This window comes from Vicugna pacos, chromosome 21 (assembly GCF_048564905.1).
Source record: "Vicugna pacos chromosome 21, VicPac4, whole genome shotgun sequence".
Classification (NCBI taxonomy): domain Eukaryota; kingdom Metazoa; phylum Chordata; class Mammalia; order Artiodactyla; family Camelidae; genus Vicugna; species Vicugna pacos.
In genome coordinates, this window is record NC_133007.1 from 7,831,445 (window position 1) to 7,851,278 (window position 19,834).

A 19,834-nucleotide genomic window follows, 5' to 3' on the forward strand; every position below is an offset into this window, starting at 1 on the left:
TTCCTGCAGGCGCCCCGCGCGTCTGCCGCTTCCGGCCGCCTCCGCTCTAGCTGCGCGGCCCTTGCCCTTACTAGTAATGCGCGTGCTGGGCCCTCAAGTTTCATCATTGTTTTGAAATACTCGTTAGGGAAAAGCTCGGTGGATTTGAAATCCACTTGTATCATCATAGGAAATATCAAAATTACATTTGTTGATGAAAGAAAACGTTCAGTTCTTTGTTCAACCGTTGTAAATTAAATGTTCAAAAAATGGTTTTTAAAACTTTTAAGTCATTTCACAATATATACGTACACCTTAAATATGTACAATTTTTATTTGTCAAATATACTGCAGTAACGCTGGAAATGAATAAACATAAATTAAAACGTAAAATTGTGTGAATACGTTTCTCATTCATGGTGACAAAAAAGTATTTAAAGCTTATCAAAAAGCTATGGGAATTTCAGGTAGCCGTTTAATCTGGTTGGAAGGACCAGTTCTTGAAGCTCATCTGAGGATCACCCGCCCATCTCTTAATGTGGCTCAAACTGGGTCTCCTCTGACTCCAGCCAGGCAGAATTACTTACCCCCTCCTCTGTGTCCTCATGCTGCCCTATAGATCTGTGGTTCTTAACCAGGGGCACTAGGCAACGTCTAGAGATGTTATTGGTTGCTCCAACTGGTGGGAGGGATAAGGGTGTGTGCTCCTGGCATCTAGTCGTGGGTAGAGGCCCGGGATGCTGCTAAAGATCTTACAGTACACAGGACAGTCCTGTACAACAAAGAATTATCTGGTCCAAAATGTCAACAGTGCTGAGGTGGAGAAACCCTGCTGAAGATCTTTCTATCATAACATATACACTATCACACCTATCTGTTTACATACCTCTTTCTCCCTGTTAGACTATAGATTCCTCAATGGCATGTCTTACTTTTACAAACTCAGAGGTGATCAGTACTAAACATATAGTAGGTGCTTACTATGCATCTGTGAAGTGAATTGAGAGAAAAGTTAAGTTAGTTTTATCTGCACCTGACAAGTGGATAACTGCATCTCCAGGCAAAGGAAGGCTGGAACATAAAATGCTTGAGAGCAGTACAATTAGGGAAATTGGGTCTGACAGACACACCGGCAGTTATGACCAACTGCTCAGCCTATAAACGTCTTTTATCCCTCACCATCCCTCTCTTCATAACCCCGCGAAGTCACCAAATTCTGTCGATTCTCTACCTCAGAAATATTTCCTAATCCAATCCGTCCCCACTGCCAAAGCCAGCATCCAACTCGCATCAGCATCACTTTCCTAGACCACTGCTGTGCTCTCCTGGTTGGCCTCACTGCCATCTAAAAATTGAGAAAGTCAAATTCCTGTAGTTTCTTCCAGCTGTAAAATGTTACAACTTGCAATTTTGCCTAGTGATAATGAATTCCAGCTTTTCCATTAAATAAGTCATATAAATCAATATTCACTCTTCATTTATCCATGCGATATGAAATTTCAAGACACTAAATGGGACTAAGTATATTAATTTAGAAAGCCATGAGATCTTTCACGACCTTTGTCTTGGAAACAAACTCAAAGCCAGTAACTTTTTTCCCCCAATTTTTAATTTTATTGTTATTAAATATCAAACCTTGGAGTTTATCCTTTTATAACTCTAGATGAAAAAATGGAAAACATACATAAAGCACTCTGTTACATGCTGAAACACATGCGTGCAATTGTTTGTGTCATAAACTCAGCTAACTGCTTTTTCCATGAACACCATTTTCAAAGCCAGCAAATTTAATTGGTCCTCCCCCTCTTCTAGTAACTCCATTCCCACAGAGGTCAACCTCCTGACAAACCCAAACAAGGACTAAAGTATTAAGAGTTTAAAGATGTGTACATATAATATTGTCAGCAAAGGGATGACCAACATGTTCAATTAAAAAGGAATCTAAAAGAAAACAGCAATATCATGACAAGAGTAGATGAGGCCAGCCAGCTGAAGACTCACGCTGCTACCTCAGCGCTCCCCAACTCCTCCGCCTGAGAGATGCTGTGTTGACTTTTTAAACGTGGAATGTTATGCACTTTCTCAGATGTTGTCATGACCCTTCATAATCCCAACAGACCTGTGTTATAAGCAGGTGCTTCTGTTACTGTTATATATGGATATAGAAAATGAAGCAGCAATTATATAACTTGTCAGTGGCCCTATAGCAAAGCAGACAGAACAAATGCCCAACATGGGCCCCACCACCAAGTAGGGCCTTTTCTCATCAATTTTTCTCCTGGAAGAAACCCATTTATCGTATTGGGAGGCAGTGTACAGCTTTGAGAATATCATTTGGCCAGATATCCTACCGATTCTTGGATCAAAAATTGAGGTGCAACTTTAGTTTAAGTCTACAGTTAGGGCTCTAGATCAGATTAATTTGTAACGGGAAAAAAAATCAATAAATGCTACAGTTTTATGCTTTTCCAAATAGGGAAATTTTTACAGGATGATAAAGAAACTATGTTTAATAGCAACTATTAATTTTGAGTGAATACTAAATAATCATGATACTTTTCCCCCTTTGGGCCAAATGCAGCTTTAGAATTTTTCTCAATGTGGTGCTCTGGGCAGGAACTATTAATTGAGTCAGGCACTTGAGAGGAAGCCCTCCCTTATGTGGCCCACACAGTAATCAGTTTTAGAGGGTAAAAAAACAAATCTACTTAAATTACTTTATTACTAATCTTTTAATTACTTTATCCCCAGTGGCCTAACTTGGAATAAATGGAAGAAAGTAGTGGAATACTTTTTCCAGACCCAGTCTGTTACTTCAGGTCCTCATTCTTTAGTAACATTTTTTGAGAGGGGGAAATAAAACTATCACTATGTGAACTCAAGAACTATTGAAAAATTTAAAAATTAGTGAACATTATTTCTTCCATAATGTGATCTGAGCTAGAGTTATAAATCTCCAGTTTGAATGGTTATGTAGACCAACCTCCCATTCAGCGAGAAACAAATTATTACTAGAGAGTGAAAAAGAAATAGATCTATTCAATGTTTCAGGTTCCTCAGATGCAGGTGGGGCAGCGCCCCCAGTCTGCTGCTGGATTCAGCATGGCCAGTGAACCTTAAAAAGCAAAATTCATGAGCAGCAATTACCTCCTCCCTGCCCCATCAACTGCTTAACACCACAGGGGGTCTCTGGCCCAATGAGAGGTAGTAATACTTGCTAAAAGTATGATTTAATGTATGAGAGCTTTTAGAAGAGGTGAAACATTTTTTTAAAGTGACCCGCATTTTCTGCTTTTCTGCATTATGTCTTACTCTACTTGGATCTCTCAGGCACTACTTGGCCTTTCTGTTTTCAGACCAGCTTGATGGCTCCTGCCATGACATCCTAAAAAGGGACCTTGCTCAGTGGTTCTGACATGGTGGCTGCTCCGGGAGGCTCTGCATATGCACTGCAGCATCTCCCATGAACACCCATGGGAGGTCACGCCTGGTCTCTATCCTGCAGAAATCCTGAAGAGATTGAAAAGGAAGATCAGGCCACAGCTTGAAAAGGCTGTGACCAAGGAGGAATTTCAGGGTGAATGGACAACTCCACCTCCTGAGTTCATTGCTACTCAACCTGACGTGCAGACTGGTCTGAAGGCGTGCAGGTGTCCTCTGTGCCTTTTCAGCAATTCCCTACTGAAGACTGGAGTGCTCAGCCCGTCACTGAAGACTGGTCTGCAGCTCCCACTGCTCAGGCCATTGAGTGGGTCATAACAATCACTGAGTGGTCTTAAGCTGTTCTTCCCACAAACTCTTAAAATGGAAATAGGTTGGTGGAAAATAAACAGTTTCAAAAAAAAAAAAGCAAAACTCCTGCCTTCACCAAAGAAGCATGGGAACAAGGAGCCCCCCACCAAGGACAAAAGTGTCCCCTTCCTAAAAACGGAAATTAAATCAGATCTCTTCTCTTCTGATTCTTCAAGAAGTATTACATCATCAACAGGGTTAAGCATTAATAAAAATAATAATAAATTAGTAAAAAAAATAATAAGTATATATAAGTGAGAGAGAGGTCTGAAAGAACGTTCCTTCCTCCACTTTTAAAATGTAAATCTTCCCAGGAGTATTCTGCCAACACCACCACGAATGAAAACCTCAGCAGGAAGAGTAGGGCCAGGGCATAAAATAAATTAAGGGAGAGGGGAAAGGCACCCTTGCGGAGACCTTAAGGGGAAAGGGGTGCTTAGGAAGAAGTTTCTAATTTCACCTTAAAGTTACCCTAATTTGATGACTTTTTCTGTTCCCTTAAGCTCTCTAGCCTTATGCGAAGACGGCACACCGTATTCTATTATGATATTTACAAACCACCAAGCAAAGCGCCATCACACCTTCAGCGATTTGAGGGCCTCTGTGGTATTTCGGCTCCAAGTTTCATCTGTAGAAACACATTTGTAAATGCCTTAAACCGGCACAAGGGCTTTCACACAAACTCATCGTGGAAGGTGGGCACCCGGTCCCGGGGAGGGGCGGGCTCCGTCCACAGCGCCTCTGAGGAACAGCTGTGCCGTTTCACCGTGAGCGGAGTCCCGCCCGCGCACCGCCGGGTCTCGCCCCCGCCCGCGGGCGTTATAGTCCCCCTGGGACGCGCCCCGCATCCCCGCCAGCGACTGTGAGGATGGAGAAGAGGGCTCGGAGCTCCTCCAGAGAGGCCCACGGAAGAGGCGGCGGGTCCCCCAACAAGGAGAAGAAGAGGGCGAAGGCCGAGAAGGGCGGCGGAGCCCGCGGGCGCCGGGATGCCGGCCCCGAGCGGCCGGCCCTCGGGCGGGCAGGGAGCCGGGAGGAGCCCCGGGCGCCGGCAGCCACCGTGGTGGACGTGGATGAGGTCCGGGGCTCCGGCGAGGAGGGCACCGAGGTGGTGGCGCTGCTGGAGAGCGAGCGGCCCGAGGAAGGTACGTACAGCGGCAGGTCGAGGCCTTGGGGGAGGGTACAGCCTTTCCAGGTGGTACTCAGGGGATGTCAGATTAGGTACAATGGATCACAGCACCGAAACCTTCGAGGCCAGAGCAGCCTGCTGGGCCTGCTCAGATTCCCAGGAAGTGAAATGCATGAGTTAGGACCCACCAGTCCCTCAGTGGTGGAGACCAAAATGCATCAGAAGAAATAAAAATAACACCAATTAAATACCTTTGTTTTCAAGGGCCATCCGTGGATGGGATGTGGGAGGGAGTGTGGTCCAGGTTGGGAACCAATAAACGTGCCAAAGGAACCATGCAGCTGGTTTTGTGGCCATGGGAGGGTATATGGGCACCTAATTAAAGGAAAGGCATGCATGAGCTGGTTCTGGGCAACTATGTAGTTTATTCTTCTCTCCTCATCCGCACCCCGCAGACTTACCTAAAAACATTTTGCACTTTCTTTGGGGTGATCAAAGAAGGGGAGCCAGCAGAGCCAAGTAAAGCCAGATCTCAGTTTAAATCTCAAGTAGCCACAAGAGGGCTTTAACCCTCACCAAAGCCTGGAGGAAAAAAACAAAAACAAAAACAAAAACAAAAACAAAAAACCTCAGAGCAGAATCTGTACAACCTTTAAAAGAGGTAAATTAGACCGAAAGAGGGAATCACCAGCAAAGGTGTCTCTTTGGCTTCTGCAGGTGAAGCTCCTGTTAAGAATAAATTTATTTTATTCCCATCCTTTTTATGATGAATAGAAGGGGAAAAACTCATTACGCCTTAATTATAGGATGAGGGAGGTTTAAAGGAAGGTAAATAAGGAATAGTGTGTTATATTACTTGCTGCTATGAAATTTTATTTCCTGGCTACCAGCATTGAAAGCTATGACCTGAAAAAGCTCCCAGCGGTTGAAGTGTAGTCTATGTGGACCATGTTAGAACTGTTTTGCCTAATTCTGCCCTTTCAGTGGTTAGAAATTTCTAGTCATTAAAGCATTATTGGATTCAATGCTACAGTAATGCTGAGATTAGAGGTCTGTAAGGATTGTGCTTCAGACCACATCAGCTGGGCAGGGAAAGGGAGCCCCATTTTTGGAGCCCCTACTATGTGCCAGACACACAGTAGGTATTTTATTGAGTACTGTCATTCCCATGTCACAAATGAGAAAAAAAAATGCTGAGAAATTAAGTGACTTGCCCAAGATCTACAGCTGGGAAGTAGAGAAGCCAGGTTTCAGAGTAAGCAGTCTTACTGAAAGGCCCATCCTTGCAGGGTGCTGTTCCTAACTTCTGGCCACAGTACCAGCACTGCCATCAACTAGCTATGGCCTTGGGCTAGTAGCTTCAGCTTGTGGGCCTCACTCAGTCTCTCTAACTATAAAGTGACAAGAGTCCAAGACCCCCAAGCAATGGCTGAGTCCCATGAAAGATGAGGCCGCCTTTCTGAGCCCTTGTCTGGGAGGCTTCTGTGGCTCCCAGAGGAAAGGGGAGCAGAAACAGGAATGTCCCTTCCTCCTCCTCAGTTAGTACCAGAACTTGTGCCCAGATTCTGTGCTGGTTCCAGTGTACCCACTGCTGTCTTTCCAGGAGCCTATGTCATACAGACAGCACCCCAGAGTGAACTGACCACTCTCATGTCCAGCTCACTCGAGTTCCGGCAAAGTCTGCAAACTGCTCTGACCCTAATACCAAGGGCTGGACTAACAAGTGCTAGTCAGGGAATATGGTGAAGTTCGTATAATTATTCTTATCCTCTTTTTTTTTTCTAAGGTACCAAGTCTTCCAGTTTAGGGGCCTGTGAGTGGCTTCTTGTCCTCACATCCCTGCTCTTCATTATCCTGACCTTCCCTTTTTCCATCTGGTTCTGCGTAAAGGTGAGATCCATGTGGACCCAGTAAGTAATTTCCTGGTGCCTCTCACTGACCAGACGATGTCCACTCTCATTTCTGTGTTTTGGTACATGGGCATGGAATGCCCTCACCCCCACTCACCTTTTAAGAGAGCTCCTACTCCTTTGTACCTGCTCCCGTGTAACTGTGAAGCCTTCCTTGACTCCCCCAGACTGTCATTCCCTTCCTTGTGCTCTCAGGTCACCCTCCTTTCACATCCTTTCTAGCACTTACCACACATGTCATATTTGTGGATACCTGATCTCTGCCATTAGACTGAGAGCCACTTCAGGACAGGGGATACACCCAGTTCATCTACACCCTGTAACACAAAGACCAGCCTAGAGCAGGTCATGATGACACTTCCAGGAAGCTTCTCAGGCAGCTACTATAGACCACAAATGGCAATTACCTTGGGCCCACAGGAGGTTACACATGGCTGTCCCTGAAGTGAATGAAAACCTGCATCATTTCAGGAAGAACATGCCAAGATGGAATTAGAAGTGCAAGGGATTTATGGGGAGACATTGCTTGTGAGGGATTAAGGGGAGGGGGGATAAGAGCAGGCAGGGAAAGCCTTCAGATAATAATGCAGATCTGACACTCGTGATATGAGATGGGGAAGGAAGGACTGGACAGAAAGAGCCTCCGACTGTGGTACACCTCCAAGAAAGCCTTGGCCAGGCTGAAAGGGAACTCCAGTGCAGAGTTTGCCTCTTAGATGAGTCCCACAGTGGGCAGAAACAGCCAGACCCTTGTAGCCCTGCCATTCTTAGTCTCTGGCCGGAGCTGTCAGGGAAGAGCGCGTCCTTGGGGGGACACTACAGATGCTGCGGGGGCTGTGGTCAGAGTCACCCCTCCTGCAAGCGCTCCTTCCTCTTCTTTCTCTTCTTCTCCTTCATCTTCATGAAACAGTGTCGGATTTTGTCAAATGCCTTTTCTCCACCCATTGACATGAGTACATGACATTTGCCCTATGTTCTACTAATACAGTATATTACAAGCATTGAATTTTGGATGTTAGCTAACTGTGTATTCCTAGGATGAGCCCCACTTGGTTCTGGAGTAAAATCCTTTTTATGTGTTACTGGAGTCAGGTTGCTGGTAGTTTGTTGAGGATTTTTGCATCTATGTTCATAAGAGATATTGGTTCATAGTTTTCTTGTGATGTCTCTGTCTTTTTCAGTATCAACGTAACATTGATCTCAGAGAATGAGTTAGGAATATTTCCCTCCTTTTCTATTTTTTGGGAGAATTTGTGAAGAACTGGTATTAATTCCTCTTTAAATGTTTAGCAGGATTCACCAGTAAAGTCTTCTGGTCTGGGACTTTTCTTTGTGCGAAATTTTTTAGCTATTAATTTGCTCTTTTATTTCTAGGTCTTTCTAGTCTTTCTTTTTTTTCTTGAGTCAGTTTTGGTAGTTTATAACTTTAGGAATTTTTCCATTTCATCTGAGTTATCTAATTTGTTGGCATATAATCAATCACTCATAGTATTTTCTCTTAATAATCTGTTTTATTTCTGTAAGGACAGTAGTGATGTCTCTGTCATTCCTCTTTGATTCCTGATTTCAGTAATTTGAATCCTCTCTCTTTTTCCTTAGTCAGTCTAGCTAAATATTTGTCAATTTTGTTTATCTTTTCAAAGACCCAACTTTTGGTTCAGTTGACTTGCTCTATTACTTTCCTATTTTCTGTTGCCATCGGGTCCGTAAGGTCTGTTAAACAGTTAATGAGTGATACGTGTAAAAGCTAGTAATGCATCAGCCACAGCAAAACACAAGATTAAATAAATATGCTGTGATTTCTTTGATTTGGTGGAAGCAATTATTTTTTAGACAACTATGACTCTTTAATCAAAATTCTATCCATGGGCTCAAAAATTAATGTGACCAATATTCTTTTCATTGGTGTCTAAAATTCTACATTTATTAAGTGTATAATTTGGAAATGTAAGTATTAACAGAAACTCTTTCCTCGTTCTCAAAACAAGAAATTTCTTATACCTCAGATCACTCTCATGCCAAAGTCTTTTGAAGACTTCATTTTTCTTTCTTGGAGTATTAAATTTAATTAAAAATATTAAATTTCCCTTTAGGTTGTACAGGAGTATGAGAGAGTAATTATATTCCGACTGGGACATTTGCTTCCTGGAAGAGCCAAAGGCCCTGGTGAGAACCACCTTTGTTACCCACCAGAAAACTTGCCAATTTCTTCAATCCATGCATATTTGTAATATGGCCCTCAGATTACATGAAGTAACTTGATTCATGATATCTTCATTTTCTAATCTGTTACTTGTAACACAGGTTATTGAGAAGCTCTTCGGAGGGCATTACTACTAGTTTACCATGTCCAAGGGAGTGGATGCGGAGAGCCAAATGCCAGAGCCAGGCTGGCTGAAATAGCAAGTAGGCTTTGGACCCCTGGCCAGGCACTGGTTGAAGTAGAGTGTGTATGTGGTCTGAGTCCTGTGGATTCTTAAAGCAAAGCTGAACTGATTCAGAATCCAAGGAATTAGACTAAACCATGTGAGACAGGCAAAGTTCAGCATCCATGTAACAAATTTACCCTCAGTTGGTGGAGTTTAAGAAATACAGATTCAACACTTCCTGTGTTGTAGACATTGTCTAACTACGAGGGGTACAAGATGGATGAATGGGACATGGTCTTTTATCTCCAGAACCTCAAAATCTTGCAGAGTTGGTGTCCAGAGGTCCAAGCTGATTATGGAGCACAGACAGAAGTATGGTTAGTCTGAATATTCTAATAGTTGGAGTTTGGAGATCCAAGCCAGCCAGGAAGACATGAGAAGGAGCAAAGTCCCACTGTGTGTATATTGGAAAGGGTACAAGTTCCAAGTCTGGTCTATAGACACAGGCAGAGAATAAGAGACCAGACTAGGAGACACAAATCAGAGTTTGAAGTTTCATAACCAGCAGATAGGTCCACACAAAAATACAGCCAGGCCCTCTAGTTCCATGACAAGGATCACCTTGTTCTGGTTCTAGTTTTTGGCACCCTTCTTAATTGGGGCTGAGAAGGGCTAGTAGCTGGGTGGCTCTTCAGAGGGGTCCTGGGCTCAGGTGCTGCTGGTTCCAGCAAAGCTTTGGCTCTTGCGGAAGCCAACAGTGTCCAATGGGCTTTCAGAAAATCTCAATAAATCAATCTAAAAACATTGATCCTATACATTACATTGGGTGGGTGAGGATTAATTAGCCAATCAGAAGGCTAGTATCTTGATGTGGTTATTCTGATAACCTCTGGGGCTCACATTTTAAGAAATGTCACATAGAGGTTGATGACTCTAAAGTCTGTCAGCTTGGTACACACATGGATTCAATGATAATTTTACAAAGCACCTGAAAGGCACTGAGTTAGGCACTAAGGCTAACAGTAATGCATAAGAGAGTCTTGTTAGAGAATTTAAATCTGGTGGAGGAGATAGATATGTAACCCAAGAGCTGAATGGGTCAGCATAATGACCAAGGTGACCATATAGCCCATTTTTCTGGGGGTAATTCCTGTTTATGCCTGTTGTCCTGGTGTAAGTTGTAATCGTGCTCTCTTTTCACCCTCAAAAGTTTTCCAGGTTGAACAACAAATTATATGGTAACCTTACCAACAACACACTATAGGGGTGGAGATAGGATGGCCTAATGGTTTATGTGTGGTTGGAGGCTAAGAAAAGCAATGCAATGTGCAGCTTGATGCCAAAAAAGTGAACCCCAAATGGCCTCCATGCTAGCCGTTCCCCTGTTACTCCCCCTGCCTCTCTTCTAGGCCTTTTCTTCTTTTTGCCCTGCCTGGACACCTATCACAAAGTTGACCTTCGTCTCCAAACCTTGGAGATACCTTTTCATGAGGTAAGCCAAGTGATAGATTTTGCTTTCTCTCTACATTTTCCCTGATCAAGCTATCAATTCTGGCCCAGAGGAAAATGACTATTTATGCTCAAAAGTAGAAAAGAAAAAGAGAAATATGGACTACATCAAGAACTTAAAACTCCTATATCTCAAAGGAGGCAATCAACAGAATAAAAAGGCAACCTATAGAATGGGAAAAAATATTTGCAAATATTACATCTGATAAGGGGTTAATATCCAGAATATACAGAGAAATCATACAGCTCAACAAGAATGCAAACAACCCAATTAAAAATGGGAAAAGGCCTTTATAACAGTTAATTTTATGTGTCAACCTGGCTAAGCCACAGTTCCCAGATAATCGGTCAAATACACCTGGATGTCCCTTTTAAGGTATTTTTAGATAAGATTAATATTTAAATCAGCTGATTTTGAATAAAGCAGATTTCCCTCCATATATGGTATATAGTATATATTCTTGACTTGAATAGGCATTTCAATGCAAACTTGAATAGACATTTCTCCAAAGCAGATATACAAATGGCTAACAAGCACGTGAAAAGATACTCTACATCATTAATCATTAGAGAAATGCAAATCAAAAACACAATGAGATACCACTTCACATCTATTAGGATAGCTACTATTAAGAAAAAAACCAAAAATGGAAGTGTTGGCAAAGATGCAGAGAAATTGGAACCCTTGTATACTGTTGGTGGGAATGTAAAATGGTACAGCTACTGTAGAAAAACAGTATGACAGTTCCTCAAAAAATTAAAAATAGAATTATCACATAATCCACCAATTCCACTTTTGCATATATACCCCAAAGAACTGGGAGCAAGGTATTGAGGAGATATTTGTATACGTATGTTCATAGCATCATTTTTTCACAGTAGTCAAAGGTGGAAGCAACCCAAGTGCCCACTGATGGCTGAATGGATAAACAAATTGTGGTATACACCTACAGTGGAATAATAATCAGCCTTAAAAAGGAATGAAATTGTGACACATACTGCAACATGGATAAATCTTGAGAAAATTATGCTAAGTGAAATAAGTCAGTCACCAAAAGACAAATATTGAATGATTCCATTTATATGAGGAACATAGAGTAGCCAAATTCAGAGAGACAGAAAGTGAACAGTGGTTGCAGCGGCTGCTGGGAGGAGAGAATGGGGAGTTGTTCAGTAGGTTTCAGTTTTGCAAGATGAAAGAGTTCTGGAGATTGTTTGCACAACAATATGAATGTACTTAACACTACGGAACTGTACGCTTAAAAAAATGGTCAAGATGGTAAATTTGATGTTGTGTGTATTTTACCACATTTAAAAGTTAAAAGAAAAATAGAAATGACATCTAGATTTTCCTGTTACTGATTCAAATTTATAAGCCTTTCCTAAATTGTCTCCCACCTTCAGCCTGAGGCTCTTATTCTTTCTTTTGGTAAACAGAAATGTAAATTAAAGTGATATATTTTTAAAAGGTTTATTTTAGATAATAAAATATAAAAAATAAAAGTTACACCTAATCCTATTACCCACAGAGTTGATATTTTGGAATGTATTTTTTCAGACTTTTCTACACATGTCGTTATATTTACAGGCAGGTATTTATAGATCATGGTACTATCTGTACCATTTTATAAAACATGGCTTTTTTCACTCAGCAATCTATTGTTATCATCTTTTCACATATTAGCTATGTTTCTCCGTCTTTATTTGAAGACACATAGCACTTCATTCTATGGATTTTACTCAATTAATTGAATAGAGTAACTATGGAATTTACTCAACTAATTCTCTATTATTGATATTCAGTTATTTCTAATTTTTTATTACAATAAGCAATGCTGTGAATATCATCCTTGCAGCTAAATCCTTAAAATGTATCCTTGTGATTAATGTCTAAAAATGGAAATGCTGTGCACATACACCTTTTAGGGCTTTTGATGTGAATCACCAATCTGCCCTGTAAGTATACACTCAATATATTAGAGTGTTTCTTTCCCAGAACGTGTTCTCTTTTAGCAGATTTTTTTTTTTGGCGTTGGTTTAAAAAGACCTGACACACAATCAACTGAATGTTTTCATATGAGAAAATTATTCCCGATTTTTTTTACAAAAGGATTTACAACGGGATTTCTTTAAATTGTGCTTTCGTCAGTATATTTAATAAAAACTCCATAATTTTCCAAAAAATGTCTACTTTGATTAAAGGGTGGACCAACTGCTCTTTCCTTTTTCTTGACATCATCTTACTCTGAGAAAATATCCTTTGGACACATTTAGCTCCTCTGTCCCCGTGTGGGAAAGGAGCCCAAGAACCAGGCCTGTCATCCAAACTTCTTTCTCTGCCCAGGTTGTAACCAAAGACATGTTTGTAATGGAGATAGATGCCGTCTGCTACTACCGGCTGGAGAATGCCTCTCTTCTCCTACGCAGTCTCGCTCACGTGTCCAAAGCTGTGCAGTTCCTTGTGCAGACCACCATGAAGCGTCTCCTAGCACATCGATCCCTCACTGAAATTCTTCTAGAGAGGAAGAGCATTGCTCAAGATGTAAAGGTACTTACATAAATTAAACACTGAGCATGTCAAAATACCCTTTTATCTTCTATTCCTTTCTTCTTGGCCATTTATTGAATTTTCCATGTGTCATGCATTCACTGTTAAACATACTGTTCCACAAGGAGCTGACAGCTGGGTAAGAGGGTGCCAGATTGACCCCGAGCCGGTCATAGTCACCGATTTGTGCCGATCAGGCCTGATTGTCATGGTTTTTGCCCTCAACCTCCCCTAGTGGCTTTAGACTCCCTGTAAAGTGCCCACACAGCACACGGTGGTGAATGGGAGCTGGCAGGGATGGTGGGGCTTAACAGGAGTTGGTGGGACACACAGATGATAAGGAATGGTTCCTGGGAGTTTAAATGTAGTTAGAAAAACAAGCAACGTGAAATAATGATAAGTTCAAATAAGACTTTCAGATAAAAAGAGGTAAGATGTCACAGCCCCTTACGTGACTAATTACTCAATCAAATCATCTAGATTTAGTTGATTTGGACCGAGAGGAGGGGGAGGAGAGCAGGTGCAGCCTCCCAGGCAGCCTTGTGCAACCCGCAGGCAGCAGGCTGAGCAACCTGGCCCACAGCCCGGCAGGCGTCTTGGATTCTCACCTAGACAAGCTGGCAAAGGCATCCAGAAGGGAGGTGAGAGCAGAGCAGGACTCCGGGCAGTGGGCCAGTCAAGTGGCGGTTACCACCAGTGACCCAGCCTGTCACTGAAGCCGGGGGCACCTCGGCCCAGAACTGAGTGAGGAGGCTACGGGTCGTGTCCAGCTGGAGGAGGACCTCGCCTAGAAGGAGCTGAGGATGGAGGGCGTTGATCATGACTGTGCTTGATGGGACCGAGCAGATGCTCAGCTGAGAAAACGACGTATCCAGATATTTGTGACTCATCCAACTTGTTACCGATGTAACTGGGATTAGCATCCTAGTGGAAAAGCGGAGAATTCAGAACTAAGAGAAGCTGAAGAGAGTAAGAACGAGAGGAATAAGAGACGCAGGGGAGCTGCTGCTCTGGAACTGTAAGACCACTCACAGGTGCTCCCCTCTGTCCTCCTTCAGCCTCTCGTCCGGCTCACCCCTCCCCTCCAGCGGATACAGGGGAAGGTCCAGATGCTGGACATTCAAGCTCACCCTTGATATGTTGAATTATAATGTATATTTTCACACATCTGTCTTCCCAGACCATGAACTCCGTAATGTTAGAGGTCATATTTCATTCATCTTTTCGTCCTCAGTACCTGGCACAGGGCTGTCACACAGCAGCCAGATATTGTTTTTTTCTAGGGAGGGGGGAAATGAGTGGATAAATGACCCAGCTGTTGTAGCCTCCCGTCTTGCCGTCCTTCCCCAGTTGTATCTAACACGCCAGCCCACTTAGTGTTTCCCCAGCCTTCAGCACTTCTGTGCTTCCATGCCTCCTCTTAGGCTGTTGCTCCGCACAGAATACTTCCCTCTTCCCCACAGGCAAAATCGTATTGTTCTTTAAGTCGCCACCTCCTCTGTGAAGCCTTTTACAACATTCCTTCCTCTCATCCACCCCCTAAATAAGCCTTCTCAGGGTTCCCTATGCACTAAGCTAACTATTTATCTAGCCACTAAGAAATAATCAGAAATAAGTTAAAAGGAAAAAGAGTATGGCTCACATATTGCTCCATGTCCTACCCCTCCTTTTCAGAACCTGCACTCTGTTTCTTCCCACTCCTGGGATGGGGAGGTGGGGGAGACTGGGTGCCACAAGCCAGAAGGAAGTAAAAGCACCTGCAAGGGAATATTATGTGGAAGAGAGTCTCATATCAGAGAGAGACTATAGACTCTGGTTCTCTAAAAAATGCATTTTAGAACAGATTTCACAAATACACCATCTGTATTATTTCCTATTGCTTCTATAACAGATTACCACAGACTTGATGGCTCAAACCATCACCAATTTAACATCTGATAATTTTGAAGGCCAGAAGTCCAAATGAGTTTCACTGGGCCAAAGCAGGGCTGGTTCCCTCTGGAGGCTTTGAGGGGAGAATCCATTTCCTTGCCTTTTTCAGCTTCCGGCGGCCACCTGCATTCTTTAGTTTGTGGCCCCTTCCTCCATCTTCAGAGCATTACACTGCAACCTCATCACATCACCTTCTCCTCTTCTGTGGTTGGATCTCCCTCCACCTCCCTCCTCTAAGGACACTTGTGATTACATTTAGGGCTCACCAGGAAGATCCAGGATAAGCGCCCCATTTTAAGATCCTTGAACTTAATCACATCTGCAGTCTCCTTTGGGGTGACATTCCCAGGTTCAAGGGACTAGGGCATGGATGTCTTTAGGAGCCATTTGTCAGCTTACTACACCATCTTCAATGCCACAAATATTTATTGTGTGGCACTGTGCATGTGAAGCAACTTTCTGCAAGGCACTGCAATGCTAAAATGAAACAGGGAAGTATGCAATGTCTTTCAGAAGAAATGTGCTTTCTCAGTACAGAACAATGGCCATGAGTGCACAGGGGGGCTCTCCTCCCATCCAGAGGTTCTCACTGACATCTCAACTCTTCCCTCCACAGGTTGCCTTGGATTCAGTGACCTGTATTTGGGGAATCAAAGTGGAGAGAACAGAAATGTGGGTAGGAGATTAACCAGGAAGAACAATATGATAAAGGGAAATATTTTGGTTTTATTTAAAATTTTCTGTTTGAAAAATTATTTTCATTGAATGAGTGCTGTAGCCATATTAGCATAAATTTGGAAGAAAGAGAAGAAATTTAACCTATTATGTCATAGCCATATCACAACATCTATAATATCTAGGCAAATTACTTAAATATTTTAGCTCCAATGATTTTAACATCTTTTAAAGATAAAATTCACATAAGACTCATCATTTTTAACCATTTTAAATTACAACCCAGTGGTTTTTAGTATATTCACAGTGGTGCAACCACTATTACCATCTAATTCCCAGAATATTTTCATCCCCCAAAGAAAGTCTGCATCCATTAAGCAGAAAGTCCTCATTGCCCTCTCACCCCCCAGCCCCCTGACAACCACTAATCTGCTCTCACTGTCTGGATTTGGCTATTCTAGACATCTAATATAAATGTAATCACATAATATGTGGCCTTTTGTGTCTGACTTCTTCCACTTACCGTAGAGCTTTCAGGGGTCATCCATGGCGTAGCATGAATCAGTACTTCATTCGTTTTTACAGTCAAATACTATTCCATTGTGTGGTCATACCACATTTTGTTTATCTTCTCACCAGTTGGTGGATATTTGGGTTGTTTCCACTTTGGGGCTGTTATGAATCATGCTGCAATGAACATTCACATGCAAACTTTTGTGTGAAAAGACATGGTCTTAATTATCTGAGGTATCCACCTAGGAGTGGAATTCCTGGATCATACGGTAACTCCATATTTAACTGTCTGATGAACTGCCAGATTGTTTTCTATCTCTGTACTTTTTATAGTTACCATCGGGGGCAAATACAATTCTGTATCTTTTATGTGCTAAAGTATTATTCTTATTTGGTCAGGTCTACCCTTTTCAAAATCAGTTCTTGTTTATAAACTTCGATGGTTTCCCTTATTATTAATAGCATGGCTCTTCGGGGCTGTTTTTCATTATTCAAATTTAATAGCTGGGATTTAGATTAAACTTTAAGTGGGAAAATCATCGAATCATCGTACTACATCAACACAAAATTTATTTTACTTGGAAAGAGAAAAACATAGCTCTACTATAGCATCAGTGATATAAAAAACCTGCAGTTGAGACACTAACCCTTGAGATGCTCTTCTCTGCCCATCGTCTGCGCTGAGGTCTGGGTGGTACCTCTGTGAAATCAGAACTTGCTGTGCAGCATGAAGGGACGGCGGCGGAGGTGGCAGGGCTGTATGAAAGCCCCGGCGGCTAAGGGCAGTGCTGCACACCTACCGACCCCCATGCGCTTTGTCTTTCAGTAAGGATGTGAGGCTGCCGGCCGGGCTGCAGCACTCGCTGGCGGTGGAAGCCGAGGCGCAGAGACAGGCCAAAGTGCGGGTGAGCCAGCCCTGAGCAGGCTGTCCCGACCCCCGCACAGCTGCTCTCCTAGGAGCCCGGAGAATCCAAAAGAAGGCCTGCTCATGGAGAACATTTCCCCTTCGCTCCTCACCTGTTCATCCAGGCGCTGGGGGGAGTCTGGCTTATGCCCCCACTGCTCTATTAAAATTGCTCTCTTAATGTGTGCTAATAGCTTGACGAATGCAACGTCTCTCTTCCTGTTTCCCTTTCTCTCTGAAGCTGCTGGTGACAGTGACCTCCTCCTCCTTAACTCTTGCTGTCACTCTCTCCCTAAAGGCATCGCCCCACACTCCATCCCTCGTCTCTTGCACTGGCATCTTTCCCTGGCACCTGTCACCTCCAGGTTAACAACACCCACACCTGATCCCCAGCTCTGCACAAGCTCTGGAGGGACAACCATGATCAGGGCCCGATTTCCTCAATGCCAGAGCCGGGACAAGGCTGTGCCACTCACAGCCTCCACCCAGCTCCGCCAGTGAGCAGCACAGACGTGGCTGCCAGCAAAGGACTGAGGTGCTGGGTGGGAAGGGTGTCGGGAAGAGGGAAATGAAGACTGGAGAGGAGGAGGGATTCTCTTAAAGAACAGAAAGTAGGTGAAGAAAAACCCCTAACTACCTAAGAGGGAGGATAACTTTGGAGCGTTGGTGGAGGAGGAAGGGGAGGAAGGTGGTCCTCTGGGCAGAGTTGCCTCTAGATCTCTGAGTCCAGTCCTCTCTGCCCGCTTTAAGGTGACATTTGGGTGATGATCGTGGTGCTTTTTCTCCTGAAATGCTGGCCTGAGTTGGGAGTCATTCTTTCAGGGTTCCATGTCTTTGCCTGGAATGCTGGCCAACCTTTTCTCTCTATGGCGAAACCTACTCATCTCTCAAGGCCTGCCAGACATAACTCCCCTAACACTTCATCTATACTTGTCATGGTCCTTAGCAAATTCTGCCCCTAATTACAATTCGTAGTATAATCTCTCTCCCTAGATCAAGATCCTTGAGGAAAAAAGACAGTCTGCTCTGCTGTGCTTTGCAGCCCCTGTCACATGCTAGTGCTTGCTTGTTGAGTCTCATTGAATAGTGATTAAAACCTTCATGGAGCAAAGAAGAAAGATCACTTTGCTTTGTTCACACCTGTTGTCTAGATGATCGCTGCAGAAGGGGAGAAGGCGGCCTCTGAGTCCCTGAGGATGGCGGCCGAGATCCTATCAGGCACTCCAGCTGCTGCTCAGCTTCGGTACCTCCACACCCTCCAATCTCTGTCCACAGAGAAACCTCCCACGGTGGTTCTACCTTTACCATTTGACTTGCTAAATTTCCTATCTTCTCCAAGCAACAGAACTCAAGGAGGCATTCCCCTCCCAAATCCTTCCAAACCTGTTGAGCCATTGAATCCTAAGAAGAAAGACTCTCCCATGTTATAGGAGGAGACAAGGCTAATGTGCCTGCAAAGAGGGCTGCCATATAACAGCCACATCCCTGAGCAAGGCACTCTGTCCTCACTTCCTGCCCTTTCTTTGACTGCCATATGGAATGCCCTTGGAGTGCGTGAAGTCACAGTGCAGCAACACACATGAGGAGGCAGTGAAATCATGCAGTGACAGGGAAGCCATATAACATGTTCAGGCAGATCATCTAATCAGAGTAATTATGGGAAAGAGCTTTAGATAGTGTTCTACTTTGGAAAGAATTTTCAGTCTATATATATATATGGCTAAATTTTGACTTCTGAAGATGTAGTCCAAGTGTTCTTTATGCTCTATGCCCTCTGACCCCGTTGGGAAGGTCTTTGTTGCTCCCACAGCCCTTTCTACATGCACCTATCGTTATGCTGATCACATTCTGTTGTAATCTTGTACTTAAGATGCCGGCTTCTCTCCAACTATCCTACGAACTCCTTGAAGGCACATCTTAATCATTTACCGCCCCCACCACACCCAATCTTGTATGGTCCACCCCATGTATTTGCACATAACAAAGATGACTGAGTTGCACCACAGTAACACTTAAATGTTTCTGCATGAATGAAAGAAAAAGAGATGTGCTTGGGCTGGATATAAAATTGATACCTAATTAAAGAATTTTAAAGGAATTATTTTATGGCGACTCCTTTTTTAGATAGAGAAATAAAAGGACAAAAACATTTATCTGATTCATGTTGCTTAAAATCTGAGGAAGCATCACTATAAATATGGGGCAAATGTATTTTCGTATGGAATTTACCAGTTACTTATTTTTTAAACAGTATGTGATCTATACATGTCCTGAAGTATTCTTTTCGAATACAGAAATTCCTTAATATAAATGTATTCCTATAGTATAATTTGTCTTATTTTCCATTAACTTGCCCAATACAATCAGAAATATTTACCTACAGAAAAAAATAGCCAAATAAATAAGAAAGCACAATAACTCTATAAACTTAAAAAATCAGTAACAATATAAAACATTACTAAAATTGCAAAAATATGACTAAACTCATGATGTCAGTAAAATGCTACGTGTAACGGCAGCTTCCGTGCTGCTTGTAGAGAGGAAAATGGTGATAACTCTCCCCCAGTACGTCACCAG

The 19,834-nt window shown here is 43.0% G+C and overlaps 1 protein-coding gene and 1 long non-coding RNA gene across 2 annotated transcripts; one reads left to right on the forward strand and one right to left on the reverse strand.

The window, feature by feature from the left end:
* The first annotated feature begins 4,607 nt into the window (after window positions 1-4,607).
* Window positions 4,608-19,355, forward strand: NPHS2 (NPHS2 stomatin family member, podocin). The gene is made up of 8 exons (XM_031688810.2): window positions 4,608-4,913; window positions 6,684-6,787; window positions 8,901-8,973; window positions 10,586-10,668; window positions 13,030-13,233; window positions 15,782-15,837; window positions 17,180-17,258; window positions 18,409-19,355. The coding sequence occupies exons 1-8, from the start codon at window positions 4,640-4,642 to the stop codon at window positions 18,685-18,687; spliced, it is 1,152 nt and encodes a 383-aa protein (XP_031544670.1). The 5' UTR covers window positions 4,608-4,639; the 3' UTR covers window positions 18,688-19,355.
* LOC140688024 (uncharacterized) lies at window positions 13,859-17,576 on the reverse strand. Its single transcript, XR_012062683.1, has 4 exons — window positions 17,371-17,576; window positions 16,364-16,527; window positions 14,364-15,801; window positions 13,859-14,157 (listed from the first exon to the last, which is right to left on the reverse strand). It is a non-coding gene; the product is annotated as an uncharacterized lncRNA (long non-coding RNA).
* Window positions 19,356-19,834: the final 479 nt, after the last annotated feature.

What these genes read in the sequence shown, in the direction of transcription:
- NPHS2 (XM_031688810.2), top strand. Translation starts at nt 4,640, where the DNA reads ATGGAGAAGAGGGCTCGGAGCTCCTCCAGAGAGGCCCACGGAAGAGGC. An exon ending in CCATCTGGTTCTGCGTAAAG is followed by an intron (nt 6,788 to 8,900) that starts GTGAGATCCATG and finishes ATTTCCCTTTAG; the next exon opens with GTTGTACAGGAGTATGAGAG. An exon ending in TGGAAGAGCCAAAGGCCCTG is followed by an intron (nt 8,974 to 10,585) that starts GTGAGAACCACC and finishes CCTCTCTTCTAG; the next exon opens with GCCTTTTCTTCTTTTTGCCC.